This window comes from Hylobates moloch, unplaced genomic scaffold, assembly GCF_009828535.3.
Source record: "Hylobates moloch isolate HMO894 unplaced genomic scaffold, HMol_V3 SCAFFOLD_6, whole genome shotgun sequence".
In the NCBI taxonomy this organism is placed as follows: Eukaryota; Metazoa; Chordata; class Mammalia; order Primates; family Hylobatidae; genus Hylobates; species Hylobates moloch.
In genome coordinates, this window is record NW_026652281.1 from 71,417,131 (window position 1) to 71,435,632 (window position 18,502).

At 39.2% G+C, this 18,502-nt stretch overlaps 1 protein-coding gene across 3 annotated transcripts in view; it reads right to left on the reverse strand.

The window, feature by feature from the left end:
- IQGAP2 (IQ motif containing GTPase activating protein 2) overlaps positions 1-18,502 on the reverse strand; it is a 313,423-nt gene that overhangs the window by 17,098 nt on the left and 277,823 nt on the right. For all 3 annotated transcript variants that reach the window (XM_032157013.2, XM_058440783.1, XM_058440784.1), the window contains 6 exons: positions 18,151-18,291; positions 17,704-17,788; positions 17,034-17,266; positions 14,401-14,533; positions 8,206-8,308; positions 7,503-7,644 (listed from right to left, as the gene is read on the reverse strand). In XM_032157013.2, the coding sequence (XP_032012904.1) occupies positions 7,503-7,644; positions 8,206-8,308; positions 14,401-14,533; positions 17,034-17,266; positions 17,704-17,788; positions 18,151-18,291 (837 nt within the window). The remainder of the gene's footprint in view (positions 1-7,502; positions 7,645-8,205; positions 8,309-14,400; positions 14,534-17,033; positions 17,267-17,703; positions 17,789-18,150; positions 18,292-18,502) is intronic.

Genomic DNA, 18,502 nt, shown 5'->3' on the forward strand with positions numbered 1-18,502 from the left:
TGTTTCTCTTGGGCTTCTACTGTACACCAGGCCTGTGGAATTCATTGCCAAAGTTCTACCTCAGACATAAGTAGCCATCCAGTCCCATGACAGGGAACCCACCTCCCTCCCACTACAGTGTGTCTAGTGCTTAAGGACGATGGGGACGGACAGATTTAAAGCCAAATCTGTCTTGGCTTGGACTCTTGTTGCATATTAGCCATGTGGATTTGTGCAAGTTATATAATCCTTGTAGGTTTTGTTTTTCATTTATAAAACAGGAATCTCTCAGGACTGATGCAAGGATTGGATGAAAAGATTCAAAGCCTTCTGTGAGGTCTGGCACATGGTAAGCACTCACATGGTTGTTAAAGCTGTGCTGCCCATGATGGCCGCCACTGGCCACAGGTGGCACTTGAGCACTTGAGACATGGCTAGTACAAACTGAGATGTGCTGTGTGAAACACACACTGGATTTTGAAGATGTTGTATGAAACAAAGAATGTACAATATTTCATCAATTTTTTTTTTTTTTTTTTTGAGACGGAGTCTCTCTCTGTCACCCTGGCTGGAGTGCAGTGGCGCAATCTCGGCTCACTGCAAGCTCCGCTTCCCGGGTTCACGCCATTCTCCTGCCTCAGCCTCTCCGAGTAGCTGGGACTACAGGCGCCCGCCACCATGCCCGGCTAATTTTTTGTGTTTTTAGTAGAGACGGGGTTTCACCGTGGTCTCGATCTCCTGACCTCGTGATCCGCCCGCCTCGGCCTCCCAAAGTGCTGGGATTACAAGCGTGAGCCACCGCGCCCGGCCCTATTTCATCAATTTTTTACATTTATTACATATTTAAATATTTTTGGATATATTGGGTTAAATAAAATATATTATTAGAATTAATTTCATCTATTTCTTTTTAAAATGAGGCTTCTAGAAAACTTAAAATTACATGTGGAGAGTACATTTTTTTCTTTTGGAGAGTACAATATTGGCACATTCCATTCTCAAACAGGAGCTCACTCTGAGAGGCCTGCCTTCCAGGGCCACCCAGTCATGAAACCTGGTTAGTCTTAGGACTGTGGCCCCAAGGGAGACCTTTGAAAAACAATCCAATCCCTGATTGTACAAATGTGGCAACTAAGACCTAAGACACTAGAGCTGCAGGAAACAAGTCCAATTCCCTTTCCAAATCAGCAGCTCCTGAAAAACCTATAGAGAAATGCCAAGACTGTGTCCCTCTATCCCCTCGTCCACCATCTTTCCTTTTTCCAAGTGAAACTGCTCAGTCCCTTAAAGCTCCTCACAATGGCATCTGCAGAGAGCTCACAGTCCTGCTCATATTCCAGTTGCCAATGACCTTAATATGCATCCCCCTTCCCACCCCAGTCCAAATATAACATTCTGGATATGGTCTGACCAGCATAAATCAATTGCTCTCCCTGAATGAGGAGGTATCTAATTTTGAAAAAGAATTGAGAAAAAAAGAGAAAGAAATACACCAGGGAGTTTATTCATCATAGCTGTGCTCAAACCCCACTGTAGATAAATGAGCCCATATGGCGCCTGTAAGCTAGTGTGATCCCTTGGGTTTGGCCACTCCATTCATATGGCATCTATTGTTACCAGTAGCATTCCTGAAGCTCCCCCTCTGTCATCTGCCTATACTGTGCCCAAGGTTGAAAAGGAATCAGTGTCTGTGGAAACTAAGGAATATTTTCAATATTTAAAATCCTAACAACAGAATTTACATTATTAGCTCCAGACCTCAAATATCACCTTAGCCATTTAGTGCTCCTGCTAGTTTGGACCAAAAAACAAGGAAATCTTTCAGCTGGGATCATGGAACCTAAACTTAATCATGTGATAGGAAATTCTTAAGAGATGACAATTTAAGCACTCAAGCAGCTAAGTATGATTAAAAACCACAAATATTGCCTTCTACTTAAACGCACATACTTTTGTGGGAAACTAAGCTTAATTAAGGCCATAAGGATCACATATTTTAAGTTGAATCATAAGTTATAATGAAAGGTTGACAATTGCATAGTTTTATATAATTTATATGGTATTAATTATAATTTCATGTGATCATCATAGCCCTTCCTTTTCCCTCTCCTCTATATTATGGAGGAGAAAACTGATGGCGAGGCAACTTGCTGAGTTCCATGGTTAATAAGCGATAGATTGAGGTTATAACCTTATGTCATCCTAAGACTCCTCGACTAGGTTTTTAGGATTCCTCAATCAGGCTTTTTTTTTTTTTTTTTTTAATATCCCTGTGCTTGGTAGTATTAGAAAAATAGCAATAGCCCAAACTGAGGTTCTCTATTCTATAAACATACACAAGGGAAAAAGAAATAGATGTTTCTTCCTACTCCGATATGTGCCCTTTGTCCCTCCTCTTTGGCCTGGAAAGATGCTCCAGCCTCCGTTACTCAGTAACTGCTCAGCTAATAATTCTCATTATTTATTCTAAGATTCCTAAGAATGCAAAGAACAATGACCTTACCCTTGACAAGTTGTAAAACTTTATGATCAAGAATGTAGGCCCTGGAGGATTTAAAATCATGTGGGTTTGAATCTTTGCTCCACTTGGTAACTGTGTTACCCAGGAAAAGGTTTATACCTGTTCAATGCCTAGTTTCCTCATCTGTAAAATACTGATAATAACCTCCACTCTCTTGGGGTTGCTGAGAATATTACATACATATTTTATACATGTTTATTTTAATATATATACGCACATGTTATTCTCTTTCTCTCTTTATAGAGTGTGTGTCCCTTTTTCAAAATGCTTGGGCCCAAAAGTGTTTCAGATTTTTTATCTTTTCAGATTCTGGAATATTTGCATTATATACTTACTGCTTCAGCATCCTAAATCCGAATATTCAAAACGCTCCAACGAGCATTTCCTTTGACCACTGTCAGCTCTCAAAAGGTTTGGAATTCTGGAACACTTTGCATTTGTACAGTATATAAAAACTGTCCCTGGGCCATGGTAAGCACTACATAGGTGTTTGCTATTATCATCATCTTCATCTTCATCTAATGAGTAAGAATTATGAGACTAGCATGGAATTAAATTTACAAACATAATGATTAACAATGCCTCAAATTCTGCTACTATGGGGGCCACCATGAAGATGAGTTACTCATGACTGGAAAGCTAGTGACATTGTAATTAAACATAAGGGCATTTCTGAAAGTTAAGAACACAATCTGTTTCACCAAAAAGCAGAATAGTTTTTTGATAGAGAAAAGCTAGATATTTTCACATTCCAATTGCTCTGCATTTCATGTCTGTCCACTTCATAACTTATAAAACTCATTGTCTGATTTTAGTTAAATTTGGTTCTCTAATGAATCTCAAGAACTATATCTTATGCTTGAGTTACAAATTCGGTTTATTAGCTTGGAAAAAAGTCATCCTCGTGAGAGTGTTCAAATCAATATTTTAAAGGAGTGGTCCCCAACCTTTTTGGCACCAGGGACAGGTTTTGTGGAAGACAATTTTTCCATGGACGGGGTGGGGGATGGTTTCGGGAAGATGATTCAAGTGCATTACATTTATTGTGCACTTTATTTCTATTATTATTGCATTGTAATATATAACGAAATAATTATACAACTCACCATAATACAGAATAAGTGCATGCCCTGAGCTTGTTTTCCTGCAACTAGACAGTCCCATCTGTGGGTGATGGGAGACAGTGACAGATCATCAGGCATTAGATTCTCATAAGGAGTGTGCAACCTAGATCCCTTGCATGTGCAGTTCACAATAGGGTTCCTACTCCTATGAGAATCTACTGCTGCCACTGATCTGACAGGAGGCGGAGCTCAGGTGTTAATGCCAGTGATAGGGAGCAGCTGTAAATACAGATGAAGCTTCACTTGCTCCCCTCCTGCTGTGTGGCCTGGTTCCTAACAGGCCATGGACTGATACTGGTACTTTTAGACTTTAGTTTCCTTGCCTTAAAGAAAAAGACTCAGTTTTCAGGTTCCATGTCAATGCTGCACTTTGTAATTATCTGTTAGTATCAAGATTTTTTCAAATATGTACTTTAAAGGAAATATATTTAGAAGCAGGGCTTGGCTAAAATCATAGAACTAATTCTATTGAACCTTTTGGGCAATACCCAAATTTCACTTTCAGGGATGGCTAACCAGTCAGTGTTGATTTCAAATTGTTACCTACATTGATCACTGGGCTGCTTAGTAAAGTCGTCGGCCAACGGTAAGATCTCACAGTATGCCAAGAGGAAGGCCTTTGAGCATAGAAGACTGAGGGCCTCTATTAAAACAATGGCCTCAAGTCTTTTTTACATAAATGGAAAAGTTGATCCTAAAATTCATGTATAACTGCAAGAGACCTATTCAACTGCTAGACTAAAACAATCTTGAAAAAGAAGAAAGAAGTTGGAGGACTTCCGTATTTCAAAGCTCACTACAAAGCTACAGTGATCAATATGGTATGGCACTAGTACAAGGATAGACATATAAGTGAATGGAGTAGAATTGAAAATCCAGAAATAAAGCCATACATGTATCGTCAATTAGTTTTTGACAAGGGTGCCTAGACCATTCTATGCAGAATGAATAGTCTGTTTAACTAATAGCGCTAGGACAACTGGACATCCACATGCAAAAGAATGAAGGTGGGGCCAGGAGCAGTGGCTCACGCCTGTAATCCCAGCACTTTGGGAGGCCGAGGTGGGCAGATCATGAGGTCAGGAGATCGAGACCATCCTGGCTGACACGGTGAAACCTCGTCTCTACTAAAAACACAAAAAATTAGCTGGGCATGGTGGTGGACACCTGTAGTCCCAGCTACTTGGGAAGCTGAGGCAGGAGAATGGCATGAACCCAGGAGGCAGAGCTTGCAGTGACCCAAGATCGTGGCACTGCACTCCAGCCTGGGCAACAGAGCAAGACTCTGTCTCAAACAAAAAACAACAACAATAACAACAAAAAAGAATGAAGGTGGACACCTGTTTCACACCACACACAAAAATTAACTCAACTGTAAAAGCTAAAACTATAGAACCTTTAGAAGAAAACATTGGGGTAAATCTCACAAGTAACAACAACAACAACAACAAAAAAACAGATAAACTGGACTTCATCAAAATTAAAAAAAAAAAAACATTTGTGCGGAAAAGGACATTATCAAGAGAGTAAAAAGACAACCCACAGAAGGGGCAAAAATATTTGCAAATCATACATCTGACAAGGGTCCAGTGTCCAGAATTTATAAACAACTCTTACAACTGAGGAATAAAACCACAAACAACCTAATTTTAAAATGGACAAAGGACTTAAATAGACATTTCTCCAAAAAGAATACATAAATACACAAGTGGATGGCAAATATATGGAAGGATCCTCAACATTATTGGTCATTGGAAAAGTACAAACCAAAACCACAGTGAGATACGATTTCATATTTTCAAGCAAAAGTTCAAAGACATAGGGTGCAGACTAGTAGTTGCTAGGGGCTGGGCAGCAGCAGGGAATGGGGAACGACTACTTAATGGGTACAGGGTTCACATCTGATAAAAAATGTTCTGGAACTAGACAACAGTGATGGTTGCACACTGCGAATGTACTAAATGCATGTACACTTTAAAATGGCTGAAATGGTAAGTTTTATGTGTATTTTACCACAATAAAAAATAAACCCACTGCTGGCTCTACATAGTGTGGTGATTAAAGAAGTGGATAGTGTTTGTTTCCAACACACATTGCGGGGCTGGGGGAGAGCCATACAAGGGCCGAGGCTGGGTAATGGGTAAGTCAAACAGAACAATGTCCCAGGTTTCCCAGGCTAAGACACATTGCTTCCAGATAGGCCTGACTTTTATGGTTTTATCTTTAAATGTGATTTCCTAGAATTTGCGGAATCATGGAGACTTGTGTTCAGGAATAAGTATAAATATATATGATATTCAGATTATCTGATACTTTGAACTACTCAAATTGTGATTCTCAGATATCATGCAGACATTTGAGTTGACTGGATTTAGAAAATGGTGTTCAAATAGCAGACAAAACTAAGAAAAAATTTCTTCCCATTACTTCTAAAGGACAAAGCTTATGAGATCTTGGGATACTTGGCCTAATTTCATTTACATGGCAAAACCACACAATCTATATTTCCAGTTATCTTTATAATTGGCACTTGTTCAGAGGAACCCAGGGTGTAGACTTTCTCCCCCTTTCTCTCCTGCCCTGCCCTGAATTGTCTCCCTGAAATTTTGATCTGCCTTGGTAATCTGTAGTCAAAAAGAACTGCCCTCAACTCTTGTGAGGCCAAGGGTGAGTCCTAGTCCTGCAACTTGGTCGCGGTCCTACTGTCGAGCTGTGCTCTCCACCCCTGTAAGACAGGGGCTGTTACCAGCTTACCTACTGTTGTATCCCAGCCTCAAGCCCAGTGCATGAACACAGAGTAGGTAGTCAAGCATTTCCTGCATGACCGAATGGAGCCTCAGATGATCTGAGGACAAAATCAACAAGCCTAAGAGAAGAACATATCAACACAGCACAGTGAAGAAGCTCTTCCTGTTGTTTTCATAGATGCTTGAATGTTTAAAAAAAAAATCAGGTGGAGATGAATGCTGTCTTCATTCACACTTCAAGCACACTTCAACACATCAGTGGCAGGAGAGAAAGCTCTTGCCACAAATTAAAACAACCTCAGAACTCAGGACAGGTAGTTTGGAAGTAATATATTTAGTATTGTTTCAACACATAACTTGTTCCCTTTTGTCCTCATTTTTCCACTTCCAGTCTCCATCTCACCCCAATACATAACTGTTCTAATGTACTGACAGGCATTCTTGGGTTTGTATAAGTTCTTGAAAACTGCATTGCTTGGTCAGCGTGTGCTTTTGATTTATGGTGTTGTATCATGAATTTCATTCTCTTTCTTACTCTGTGTGTAAAGGATGGATGTGGAATATCCCTGATTCTTTGATGGAGAAAAGATAGTATTATTTAAAGTGTGAATGCTTCACTTGAAATCTTTGGCGGCAGGAAGCAGGGTACAAATAAAGTCAAAGCTGGTAAACATATCCAGGATCAGTTTAACAGGAAGGAAGGCCAATAAATCAGATGCTATCATAATGTCTTATTGTAGGTATGTGTTTTTACGTTATGATTTTATACCGGAAATTAACGTTGGTTAACTGAATTTCCTCACTAATCTTCTGGCCACTCTGTAATAGATCTTTCTCTTCAGTTACCTAAGGACTTGCATAAACTGAGTTAATCATTTCTCAAAGGAAAAAATCAAATTACTACATGGAAAACTAAAAACCAAGGAAGGTGTTGTAAACTATTATAATATTTAATTCCTTCCTAAATTCTAAAAAGTCTATTATCCTTTGGTTAGATGTTTGATGGATATACATAATAGATTTCAGTGTTCACATACTTTTAAATAAATTAGTTGGGATTTAGCCTTATTTGAATTTGCATGGTTTAAGATGTGTATTTGGAGACATGTGCCCTTTAACCCCCAAACTTACTTTATCATGAGGCTTCGGCTATCTATAGCTTCACCGTCCTCTATGTCATATTTGCTTGTCAAGACAAGAGAAATCTCGGTCTTTGAAAGCTGACTTAGTGTATTTGCCTTGTTAGGGTCATTGGGGTCAACTGCTCCTTCCCCTGTAGGGAAAAAAACCTAGCATTATTTTTCCAATTCACTCTTTGTGATGATGGCACCAACAATGTAAGATAAAGGTTCTGTGGGAAAGACAGGCTCAGTAATTACATGGGAGATCATGGTCTTCACAAAACCCACATTCTACTATAGCTGAAGTGGCTTTTAAAATATCTGATTGAAAAATTAAAATGACACGGGACATAGGTATTGCAAATACAAACAAATTACTAAAAAGGATAACTTAATAAAAATATTTCTCATTTTCTAATAAATTTGGTTCTTTAATGATGCCTTCTTTCTGTATAATACAGGTTGACAATTCCTTTTTGACATATCTGGAGCTTATCGTCAAGAATATTGAATTATTTTATAATCCCAGACTCTATCAATTACAGAACTCTTACTGTAGGAAGGGGCAAGTGTAGCTGTTATTCTTTAAATATCCTTAAGCATTAAATTCCAAAATAATTGTTTTATCTAGGATAGGAAAACCAACGAACCAACCAACCAACCCACCCAATTAAACAAAAACCAAGGGATAAGTAGAAGGAACAAGCTCTTACCAAGAAAAGATTCCACGGTCGGCACCTCTCCCAGTGACCCCAGCAATTCACTCAGTAAATCATTTTTCTCAGGGGCAATTGCATCCTGGTGTTCCAACAGGAGCTTTATGTAGAAAGCAACACACACACAAAGAAAAAAGTAAATTCTCAACTGTACCATATTTATATGAAAATTTTCATAATTTCCTCCTCATACCTTTTTTTTTTTTTTTTTGAGACGGAGTCTCACTCTGTCACCCATGCTGGAGTGCAGTGGGGCGATCTCAGCTCACTGCAAGCTCTGCCTCCTGGGTTCACGCCATTCTCCTGCGTCAGCCTCCCGAGTAGATGGGACTACAGGCGCCTGCCACCACGCCCGGCTAATTTTTTGTATTTTTAGTAGAGACGGGGTTTCACCGTGTTAGCAAGGATGGTCTTGATCTCCTGACCTTGTAATCCGCCCGCCTCGGCCTCCCAAAGTGCTGGGATTACAGGCGTGAGCCACTGCGCCCGGCCTACCTCATACCATTTAAATCTTAAATATGAGTATGACATTTATAAAAATTAGAGACATAGATACAGTTTTTATTGCATCTCAGAGGGAAGTACCTACTCTACATCAAGAAATTGTTGCAAGAAACATGTTCATAAACCCTTTTTCAGCAAGGTCTGCCAAGGGGGAGCCTTCTACCACCTGATCTCTGTGCTTCACTCTTCCTTCATAGAAAAAGTCAAAGTTGGGGGAAAGAGTCCAGAATGAGGCAGGTCTTTCAGCTAACATTGGTAGCAAACTGGAAGGGCATTTACATCTCTATGCAGTAATCAAATACCACAGTTATCTTCTTCTTAATCACTACTATTAGCTGTGTCAATCTGTCTTGCACTGAAGATCTCTCATGGTTAAGGATGTAAGAGACCTAGATGTCCTGAGTGGTTTCCCCTTTCCTTATCCTAAGAAGGCCCAAAGATGAGTAACATCTGCTGGGGTGTCTTGCCAGGTCTTACAGGAAACAGCGTTAACTCCTGAGGGGTAGCAGCACTCGGGGGAAACCATGAAAGACAACGCATCTGTTTTTTTTTTTTTTTTTTAATTTAAACAAATTTTAATGGAGTCAGTTTAATTGTTACAACCTTATACACTAACAGCGACACACCTGTTTTTGCTTGCATTTCTAATTAGATTGAAACAACATTTCCAAAGTACAGAACTAATAATCCTGGAGACAGGAGATAAAATTTGTTGTTCTCAGCAACTATTTTATAAAACTCTGCATCATAATGATAAAGCTAGTTCCTTTTCCACTTCCAATCTTTTTTCCAACAGCTTTACCAAAATAGAATTGAGATACATCAAATCCACTCACTTAAAATGTACGATGCAATGGCTTCTAGTGTATTCACAGAGCTGTGCAGCCATTACCACTCTCTGACTGTAGAACAGTTTCACTGCCCTAAAAGAAACCGTGTACCCATTGGCAGTCACTCTCCATTATCTCTTCTTTCTATCTTCTAGAAACCACAAATATACCTGTATGTATTTGACTACTCTAGGTACCTTAGATAAGTGGTATTTGTCTTTTTGTGACTGGCTCATTTAAATTAGCATAATGTCCTCAAGGTTCCTCCATGTTGTAGCATGTGTCAGAATTTCCTTCTTTTTAAAGCTGAATAATATTGTATTGTATGAATATAACACATTTTATCCATTCATCTAGTGATAGACGCTTGGCTGTTGTGAACAATGCTGCTATGAACATGAGTGAACAAATAACTCTTTGACTCTGCTTTCAATTTTTTATGAGTATACTTCCAGAAGTGGAACTGTTAGATTATGAGGTAATTCTGCGTTTAATTTTTTTAAATTGATGGTGCCGCCATACTCCAGCCTCTATGTTTAAATTTTTGAGGAATGACCATCCTGTTTCCATAGCAGCTGCACCATTTTACATTCCCACCAACAGGGTGCAAGGGTTGCATTTTCTTCACATACTTCTCAACACTTATTTTCTGTTTTGTTTTTTTTTTAATTTTGATATTAATCATCCTACTGGGTGTGAGTGGTATCTCCTTGCAGTTTCGGTTTTGATTTCTCTGATTATTAGTGATGCTGACCATCTGTATACTTCTCTGGAAAAACATCTAAGTCCTTTGTTTATATTATAATTGGGTTGTTTTGTTGTCGATTTGTAGAAATTCTTTACTTATTCTAGATATTAACCCTTTACCAGACATGTGATTTGCAATTATTTTCTCCCATTCCATAGGTTATCTTTTCACTCAGTTGATTGTGTCCTTTGATGTGTAATTGTCCAATTTTTAAATTGGATTATGTTTCTATCATTGAGTTGTAGGATTTCTTTATATATTCTAGATACAAGCCCCCAATCAAATACATTATTTACAATTATTTTCTTTCATTCTCTTGGTTGTCTTCTCAAGTTTTTTTTTTTTTTTTTGAGACAAAGTCTCGCTTTGTTGCCCAGGCTGGAGTGGTTCACTGCAAGCTCCACCTCCCAGGCTCAAGTGACTCTCGTGCCTCAGACGTCCGAGTAGCTGGGATTACAGGCATGTGTCACCACACCTGGTTAATTTTTTGCATTTTTTAGTAGAGATAGGGTTTCTCCATGTTGGCCAGGCTGGTCTTGAACTCCTGGCCTCAAGTGATCCACCTGCTTCAGCCTTCCAACATGCTGGGATTACAGGTGTGAGCCACTGCACCTGGATGAATTTTTTTTTTTTTCTTAAATGAGACAAGGTCTCACTCTGTCACCCAGGCTAGGGTACAATGGCATGATCATGGCTCACTGCAGCATCGAACTCCTGGCTTTAAGGGATCCTCCTGTCTCATTCACTCGAGTAGCTAGGACTTCAGGCATGCACCACTACACCCAGCTATTTTTTTTTCCTATTTTATAGAGACAGGGGCTCACTATGTTGCCCAGGCTGATCTTGAACTCCTGGCCTCAAGCAATCCTCCCACTTTGGCCTCCCAAAGTACTAGGATTACAAGCGTCAGCCACCATGTCTAGCCTCAATTTCTTGATATTACTGTTTATAGCTCAAAAGTTTTCAATTTTGATGAAGTCTAGTTTATTTCCTTCCTTTGCTGCTTATGTGTTTGGTGTCATATCTAAGAAACTACTACCTAATCCAAGGTCACAAAGATTTACTCCTATATCTTATTTCGAAGAGATCTATAGTTTTAGCTGTTACATCTACGTCCATCACCCATTTTGAGTTCAGTTTTTGTATAGAGTGGAAGGAAGGGGCACAACTACATTCTTTGGCATGTGAATTTCCAGTTGTCCCAGTACCATTTGGAGACACTATTTTCCCATTGAACTTAGTCCCTTGTCAGAATGAATTAACCATAAATGTGATGGCTTATTTCTAGACTCTCGATTCTATCCTGTTGGTCTTTATGTCTAACCTTATGCCAGCATAGCACTGTCTTGATTACTGCCTTTTCCGTTCTCTTCTAATCTTTAAGATCAGTGAAGGAAAGAGTATCTGTTTAATGCTAAATTTTTCTTAACATTTCCCTGACACGTGCAGAGTTGTTAACAAAGAGAGAACACACCTCAGATACATAACTTCAAGGCAAGGAAGTGATTATTCACCTATTTTGTTTTCATTACACTTATTTTCTTCTAAAGTTTCTGTGTATGGCAAAGCAGGCTAGTTTTTCACTCTAGTAGAGGTACTTTGTTTTAAAGCAAAGAAATTACGTGTTGTTTTTAAAAAGGTGAGTTGATTCAAAGAAAGGCATTAAATAAATAATAGAGGTGATACAAAGACCAGGCAAAATCTGGAAAGGTGGTACATATGATGTTTTGGAGGGAAAATTAAGAGACAAGAACAAAATATGCAAGATGGATAAATTTATGTTCTTGTTCTCTGATGAGCCAGGGCAACTGATTTGGCTGTTTTCTTTGGAAATAATTATTTAGGTGTCCACCTTCTACCCTTTATTCTGACAAAATTTCCTGATAATGTCTTCTTAAAGAGCTTATTTGGAAGTTCTTACATCTTCCTTAGAGAAAGGGGTAAGCACATGGCCACGGGCTTGGCAAATCTTGCTACTGCTGTGCTTGTGTCTACACACGGACGCCTCCACACAGAAGGCAGACAGTAAACAGGACAGTCTTCCTATGAAATTACACAATTTCCCCACATTACATCTGCTTCCAACCTAACACAGGAAGGAATTCCAAATCAGTCACAAGCTCTCTTTCCCAGGATTGAATTCTGTTTTCCATTCTTGTTAACAAAAGAACAGACTGTTTCTCCTTAAAGACTTCTAAGACTTCTAAATTAACACAGTAACATTTTCTCTCTGCTACCCTTGGGAAAGAATCTCTCACTCTAAACAAGTACTCCCCACCATTTTTTTCGCATGTGGATATTGCATTCAGCAAATGTGCACCCAATATGTGCACATTCTTTGAAGACAGATAACGTACCATAAAAACAGACAAATGGGTCATTGCTCAAATATAAATGAGTCTGTCCAGTGGATAATTATTTCTGTAAGTAATGCATTGCTAGATTGCTGGACAGTTTTCCTTGTAATCTAGGGTGTTCATATACAGAGAAAAGGATAGCCTATTCATTTAATCAGTACGTATTGAGAGCTTGATGTAAATGTCAGGGAAGTTCCCTGTTCCAACCCTGAAAGAAGAAAATCAATACTAGATTCAATCTTTCCTTCAAACCTACATTCAAGCTTTAGTTTCTTAGAAGAGCTTAATAATAGACTGAAATTTTAAGCAGCTAATCTGCCACTTGTTAGTATGTCTGGTTTGATGGGGGCTAGAGCACAACCTTTGAGAATGTGTATTTGTTATGCTTTCCCCTTAGTTGTCTGTATAATCCAAAGTTGGGTGCATCCTTAACTGAAGAATCTAGAACATGAATATGCATCTGAATCCTCTGGGATCTTGTTACAATGCAGGTTCTAATTTGGGATGTCCAGGAGGCATTGCTAACATATCCTCAGGACCTTGCTTTAACTCATAAGGTCTGAAACTATTCTTGAAATGGTTACCTTTTAAAAACCAAGATTTTTTCATGAAATAAGTTCCAATTGATCTTAAAAAGAAAACAACGCAAACCCCTCAATGCTTAGCTTTTTTTTTTAAATTTTAATGTTTGAAAAGTCATCTAAAGCCTCCCAATTCCTTCCCCATGCCACTGAGCACAATGCCCTGCACCCAACAGATACTTAATACATGTAATGGCTGACGGCAGTGATGTCTGCATGCAAATCAGATGAAGATGTCATAACACAGCACATGATGTGAAAAACTGCCTGCTTCCAAGAAATGGGGGTTTCCAGAACAATGGAAGTGATTCTTTGCAGAAGGCTACTATTGGGTGGTAGTTTCTTGTTTTCTTTGTGTAGCCTGCTTATTATCACTCTACATTAAAACATTAGAATAAAAAGAATATTCTCATTTCCCCCAGAATATTACTGGAAAAGCTGAGAGGGTTCCTGGAAGAGGGGAGAGACAGGGTGTGGGTCTACATAGCATGGCTTTGGCAGATGAGAACACCATAGCCTGTCCCTGCTCAGGGCTTAAACTGCATATTTACGATCTGGCTTTATTTTTATTATTTATTTATTTTTTGAGGCAGGGTCTCGCTCTGTTGCCCAGGCTGGAGTGCAGTGGCACGATCATAGATCACTGCAGCCTCAGACTCCTGAGCTCAAGTGATCCTCCCACCTCAGCCTCTTAAGTAGCTGTGACTATAGGCACGTACCACCAAACCCAGCTAGTTTTTAAAAAATTTTTAGTAGAGATAGGGGTCTCACTATGTTGCTTGGACTAGTCTCAAACTTGTGGGCTCGAGTGATCCTCCTGCCTCAGTCTCCCAAAGTGTTGGGATTACAGGCATATGCCACCATCCCAGTCACAATCTGGCTTTGTAAATGGATTATGCCAAAAGTACACTTTCTTTTTTGAGGAGAAGTTTTATTAATGTATAGGAGTCAGGGAATAAATATATTATGTAAAAATAGAATTTTGTTGTTTGGGAGAAGGAGTTTTATTAATGTATAAGAGTCATGGAATAAATAATTACGGGATTTTTAGGGTTAAGAATATGAGTATTAGCACATGTGTACAACAAGTCCTGTAGAGATTAAGCATTTTCAAGATAACAGACGCCTAAATCATGGGTCCATTGCTAAGACGCCTCCCCATCCCCACTTACTGAGTGTGTGCTGATGATTTCTTCAATTGAAATATAAATGACTGGTTTGCTGACTGTCACCAGGTCTGTGTATTTGTCCATATTAAACTTCTCTTCTGGCTCAGGCACATTACACGCTTCTTTGAAATATTTCCTAATAAAGGGGGGAAAAGTCTTAAGATAGACTCAAATGTGTGCATTAAACAGTTTCATCGAAATAGCTAGGAGATTTTGAATGATGACATGTACTTTGTTCCCATCTCAAACCTTGAGAGGACGTGTTACAGCTTCTTCCAGGCTGGCTCCTGGCTGTCGGAGCTGCATCCATGTTTCTGGATATTGGACCCAGCTCCTCAAACAGGACTGGAGAGAGTGGCAAGGGCCTCAGGCCCTGTTTGTGACTTAGTGATATAGTGACCTATGTGCAGGTCATCTTAAAAATGTTATTTTAAAAATGGTCCCTGAAACTTAAAAAGTCAAAAATGATAATTCTTGATCTAAGAATCAAGTCTGTGTGAGGAATACAATAGAAAAAAAAGCAATTAGTCAAATTTGCTGCTTTAAACAGCACAAGCTTCTGGGCCCACATCACCCTAATCACCCTTCAGAGCTTCTGTTACCAGTTTGGCAAAAATGAGATTAAGTCTACTCTTCTTCGTTGCTGCAAATATCTGCCGGCCGATGGAAAGATTGTTAAGGCTAGACACCCAAATACATAACATGTCCCAGTACTCAGACCCTGAAAAGTCTATTTTAAGCTAAAGCAAGTTTTGACAGAGATCAAGAAAAGTGAGGCATGCTGTGATCACAGTTGAGTAGTGCTATGTATTTTTTGTCTAAATACTTCTTGTGCAGGTCAAATATATATTTTATTCTATCAAGTTGTAAATGTTTCATATGCCTGAAATCATTGTCGACATCTCTCCTACGGGCACCTGGGTCTTATGTACCAGAAATGACCTCTGCTTTCCCAGCCAGAGGCTGGGGGAGGTTAAACAGCAGAGCCCTGTTGTGGGGAGCATGTTCCTATGTGACAGTCGGCTTTCCTATGCTGCTTTGGTTATAATTTTTTGTAGATTTCTGAGAAACACGAAGGATAAATATGAGTGGAAGAAAGGACAAGTTTAGAAGAGGCTCACTTCTTTGGTCTTGTTTCTTTTTAAATAAAGAGTAGCTGGGAACATAAATGACTGATAGGAATAACAGCAGTTAAAAGTTCATGAGAAATGTGGGAAATGGATATTAATTTGTGTGTGTGTGTGTGTGTGTGTGTGTGTGTGTGTGAGAGACAGAGTCTCACCCTGTCACCTGGGCTGGAGTACAGTAGCACAAACATGGCTCACTGCAGCCTCGACCTCCCGGGCTCAAGTGATCCTCCTGTCTCAGCCTCCTGAGTAGCTGGGACTACAGGTGTGTGCCACCACACCTGGATAATTTTTTAAATTTTTTGTAGAGATGAGGTCTCCCTATGTTGCCCAGTCTGGATATTACTTTGTTAGTGAGAAGAATGAAAAATTAGCAGCTTGAAAAATCAACACTTTCTGTAGTAGGAGGATTTGGGGTAATTTTCTCACAAAAGACCGCAAATTCTAAATAGAAATGAATAATCGTGAACTACCTTTGTTTTCTGATAAGTCACTCACCCCGAGGGAGACTGAGGAATGGGAAATAAGTTTCCAAGTGAGGATTAAAAGAGGCCAAACTGATGTTACACTTCTATGGCCTGTTGATTAAATGGCAGACATGAGAACAAACATGACAAAAGGAAAGTGTTTCCTCAGCGCTCCAGGAGGAGTGAATCTGACTACCAGACTCATGCCTTTCTTGTTAATGATTAGTGATATAATTTGGAAACACAAAATCAATAGAATTAAATCTTCTTACATGTGTCATTAAGAAAGGCTTGAGAATAGAACAGAACATATTCACATACACAATCATCAACAAATATAAAATCTGGGTTTTCCTAACCTTTCAAAATCAAGTATTCCATTTCCTACTACAGTCGTTCCTTGGTATGTTTGGGGGATTGGTTCCAGGATCCCCATACACACCACAATCTGTGCATATTCAAGTTTGAAATTGGCCTTGTGGAACCCATGTATGTGAAAAGTCATCTGTCTGTTTATGTGGGTTTTGCATCCCATGAATGCCGTATTTTCTCTCTGTCCTTGGTTGAAAAAATCCGTATATAAATAGACCCGAGCAGTTCAAACTTGTGTTAATCAAGGGTCAAAGTATTCGATGTAGATAAGGCAAGTTCTTCCTCATAGGAAAACTTTTTAAAAATGACTCCTCTCTTCTTAAGTTGAAAGAAGCAGAAATCTGCTATTTTGATTGTTAAATTCTAGGTACTAGAAGCCTGTAGCATACAAGGAAGAACAAGTACTCAATTTTGTCAGCAGCAGAAATAATACACACAGAAAAGACTCAGTTAATAGGAGTGCTGTGGTGGGGGTGTGATAGGATCGCCAGGCAGAGGCAATCTTGCCTGCACTTCCCTCTCTCCTCTTTCCCCAGTGGCTGGTAGAAGAAATGCTTGTAACCACCTGGGGTTCCTGTCCTCCATGCCCACTCTAGCTCTGGGCACACAGCACACATTATTCTTGCCTACCATTCTTGCATGTTTCTCCAAAACTAAAGGCCCCTCTCACCTGAATTCCTGACACGTCTCTGATAAATAATTGTTCATAGATGAGAGATGCTCATTTTCTCCTTCAAACAGCTTGTTGGAGGCTGCGTGCTGAAGAACCTTGGCCACTGATCCTAAGTTTCTCCTTTGGTCAGAATTTATCTGACCTCCAGCTGTCATGTCGATGATATCAAAGCCATCTGGAGCTACAATGGCTGGATTCATGTACCGATAGTACAGGAGGTTTCCAACAATCTGGAGTGACGCAGAAGTGCATGACCAATTTTAAGACAGAAAACTCGAGTTTAAGGTTTTTTTTTTTTTTAAAAGATATATATTCTCCTACATTTCCCAAGAGAAAGCAGATCATTTTCTGCTGTAAATCCTAACAAGGAGTTAAATAAAGGCAATTAATATAATCACACATTATTAATAGCATAATTTGCAAAGTTATTTTTGATGAAAAAACGCTCATTGCCCCCAAAATGTTCTAATACAAAGAATTTCAATAATGTCTAGGATCTCCAAATTAACCTCAGCTTAATCAATTATCTTGAGAGTCATTAGAAACAGAAGACCTGCAGCTTATTATCAATAATCATACATGGGGAATAATCTTACAAAGTTATTGTTGGTAATTTTGATTCATACCCCCAGGAGAAGCTATGGTGAGATTACCCTTGAAAATCTACCTTTAATAGCTCATCTTCTGTCGCATCGGGGAATTTCTCATGGATCGAATTCTTCAGTACTTTGGCTATATACCTCAATCCATAACTACATATAAAACAGATGACAAAAGAAAATAATGGAAAAAAGGCGGAGTGAGGAAAAAACACACAGCAATTGTTCCAGTCAACTTCAGCTGAGTAGTTTTTCTAAAAATTAAACATAAGATGAGATGGTAATGGAATCACAGGACTTCCACTGATGATAATAACTGAGCTGTGTTTGCTACTGAAGTATTGCCCCTTCTTTAGAGAACAGTCAGGAATTTAAAAGGTAAATGTAGGCAATCTTTTAAAATAGTAAACACAATATAAGGGAAAACTGCTGTCTTCACTACAGGGGCTTATTTTACACCGTATTCCAAGAACTTTCCAGGAAAGAATGTTAAACTTGTTGCAAGTACAACTTACGGCAGTAGATCAAGGGAAGAAATGATAGAATTCAGGACTTTGTCGGTGACCCTTCTCAGGTTCTCAATGGAAGCCTCCAGTTTATTTTTCACCTCTGGGTATGTTAGAGCTTGTTCTGTGGTCACATCATAAGGCAACTTGCTGAAAACACAAAGGCTTTAAATTAACTGGAGGCTCAGGTACAAGCATTAATTTTCCTGTCAGGTTGGTTCTATAGTCAAGCTTCGTATAGTGAATTGGACTTTGCCACTGACTCCAGTAACAAAATGTTTACTAAATGAGGGGAGGCTCCACCCTCACGGAGGGTACCTTCGGCAACTTGGAACAGGAAGGACTTGAGGCCATCCCTCTG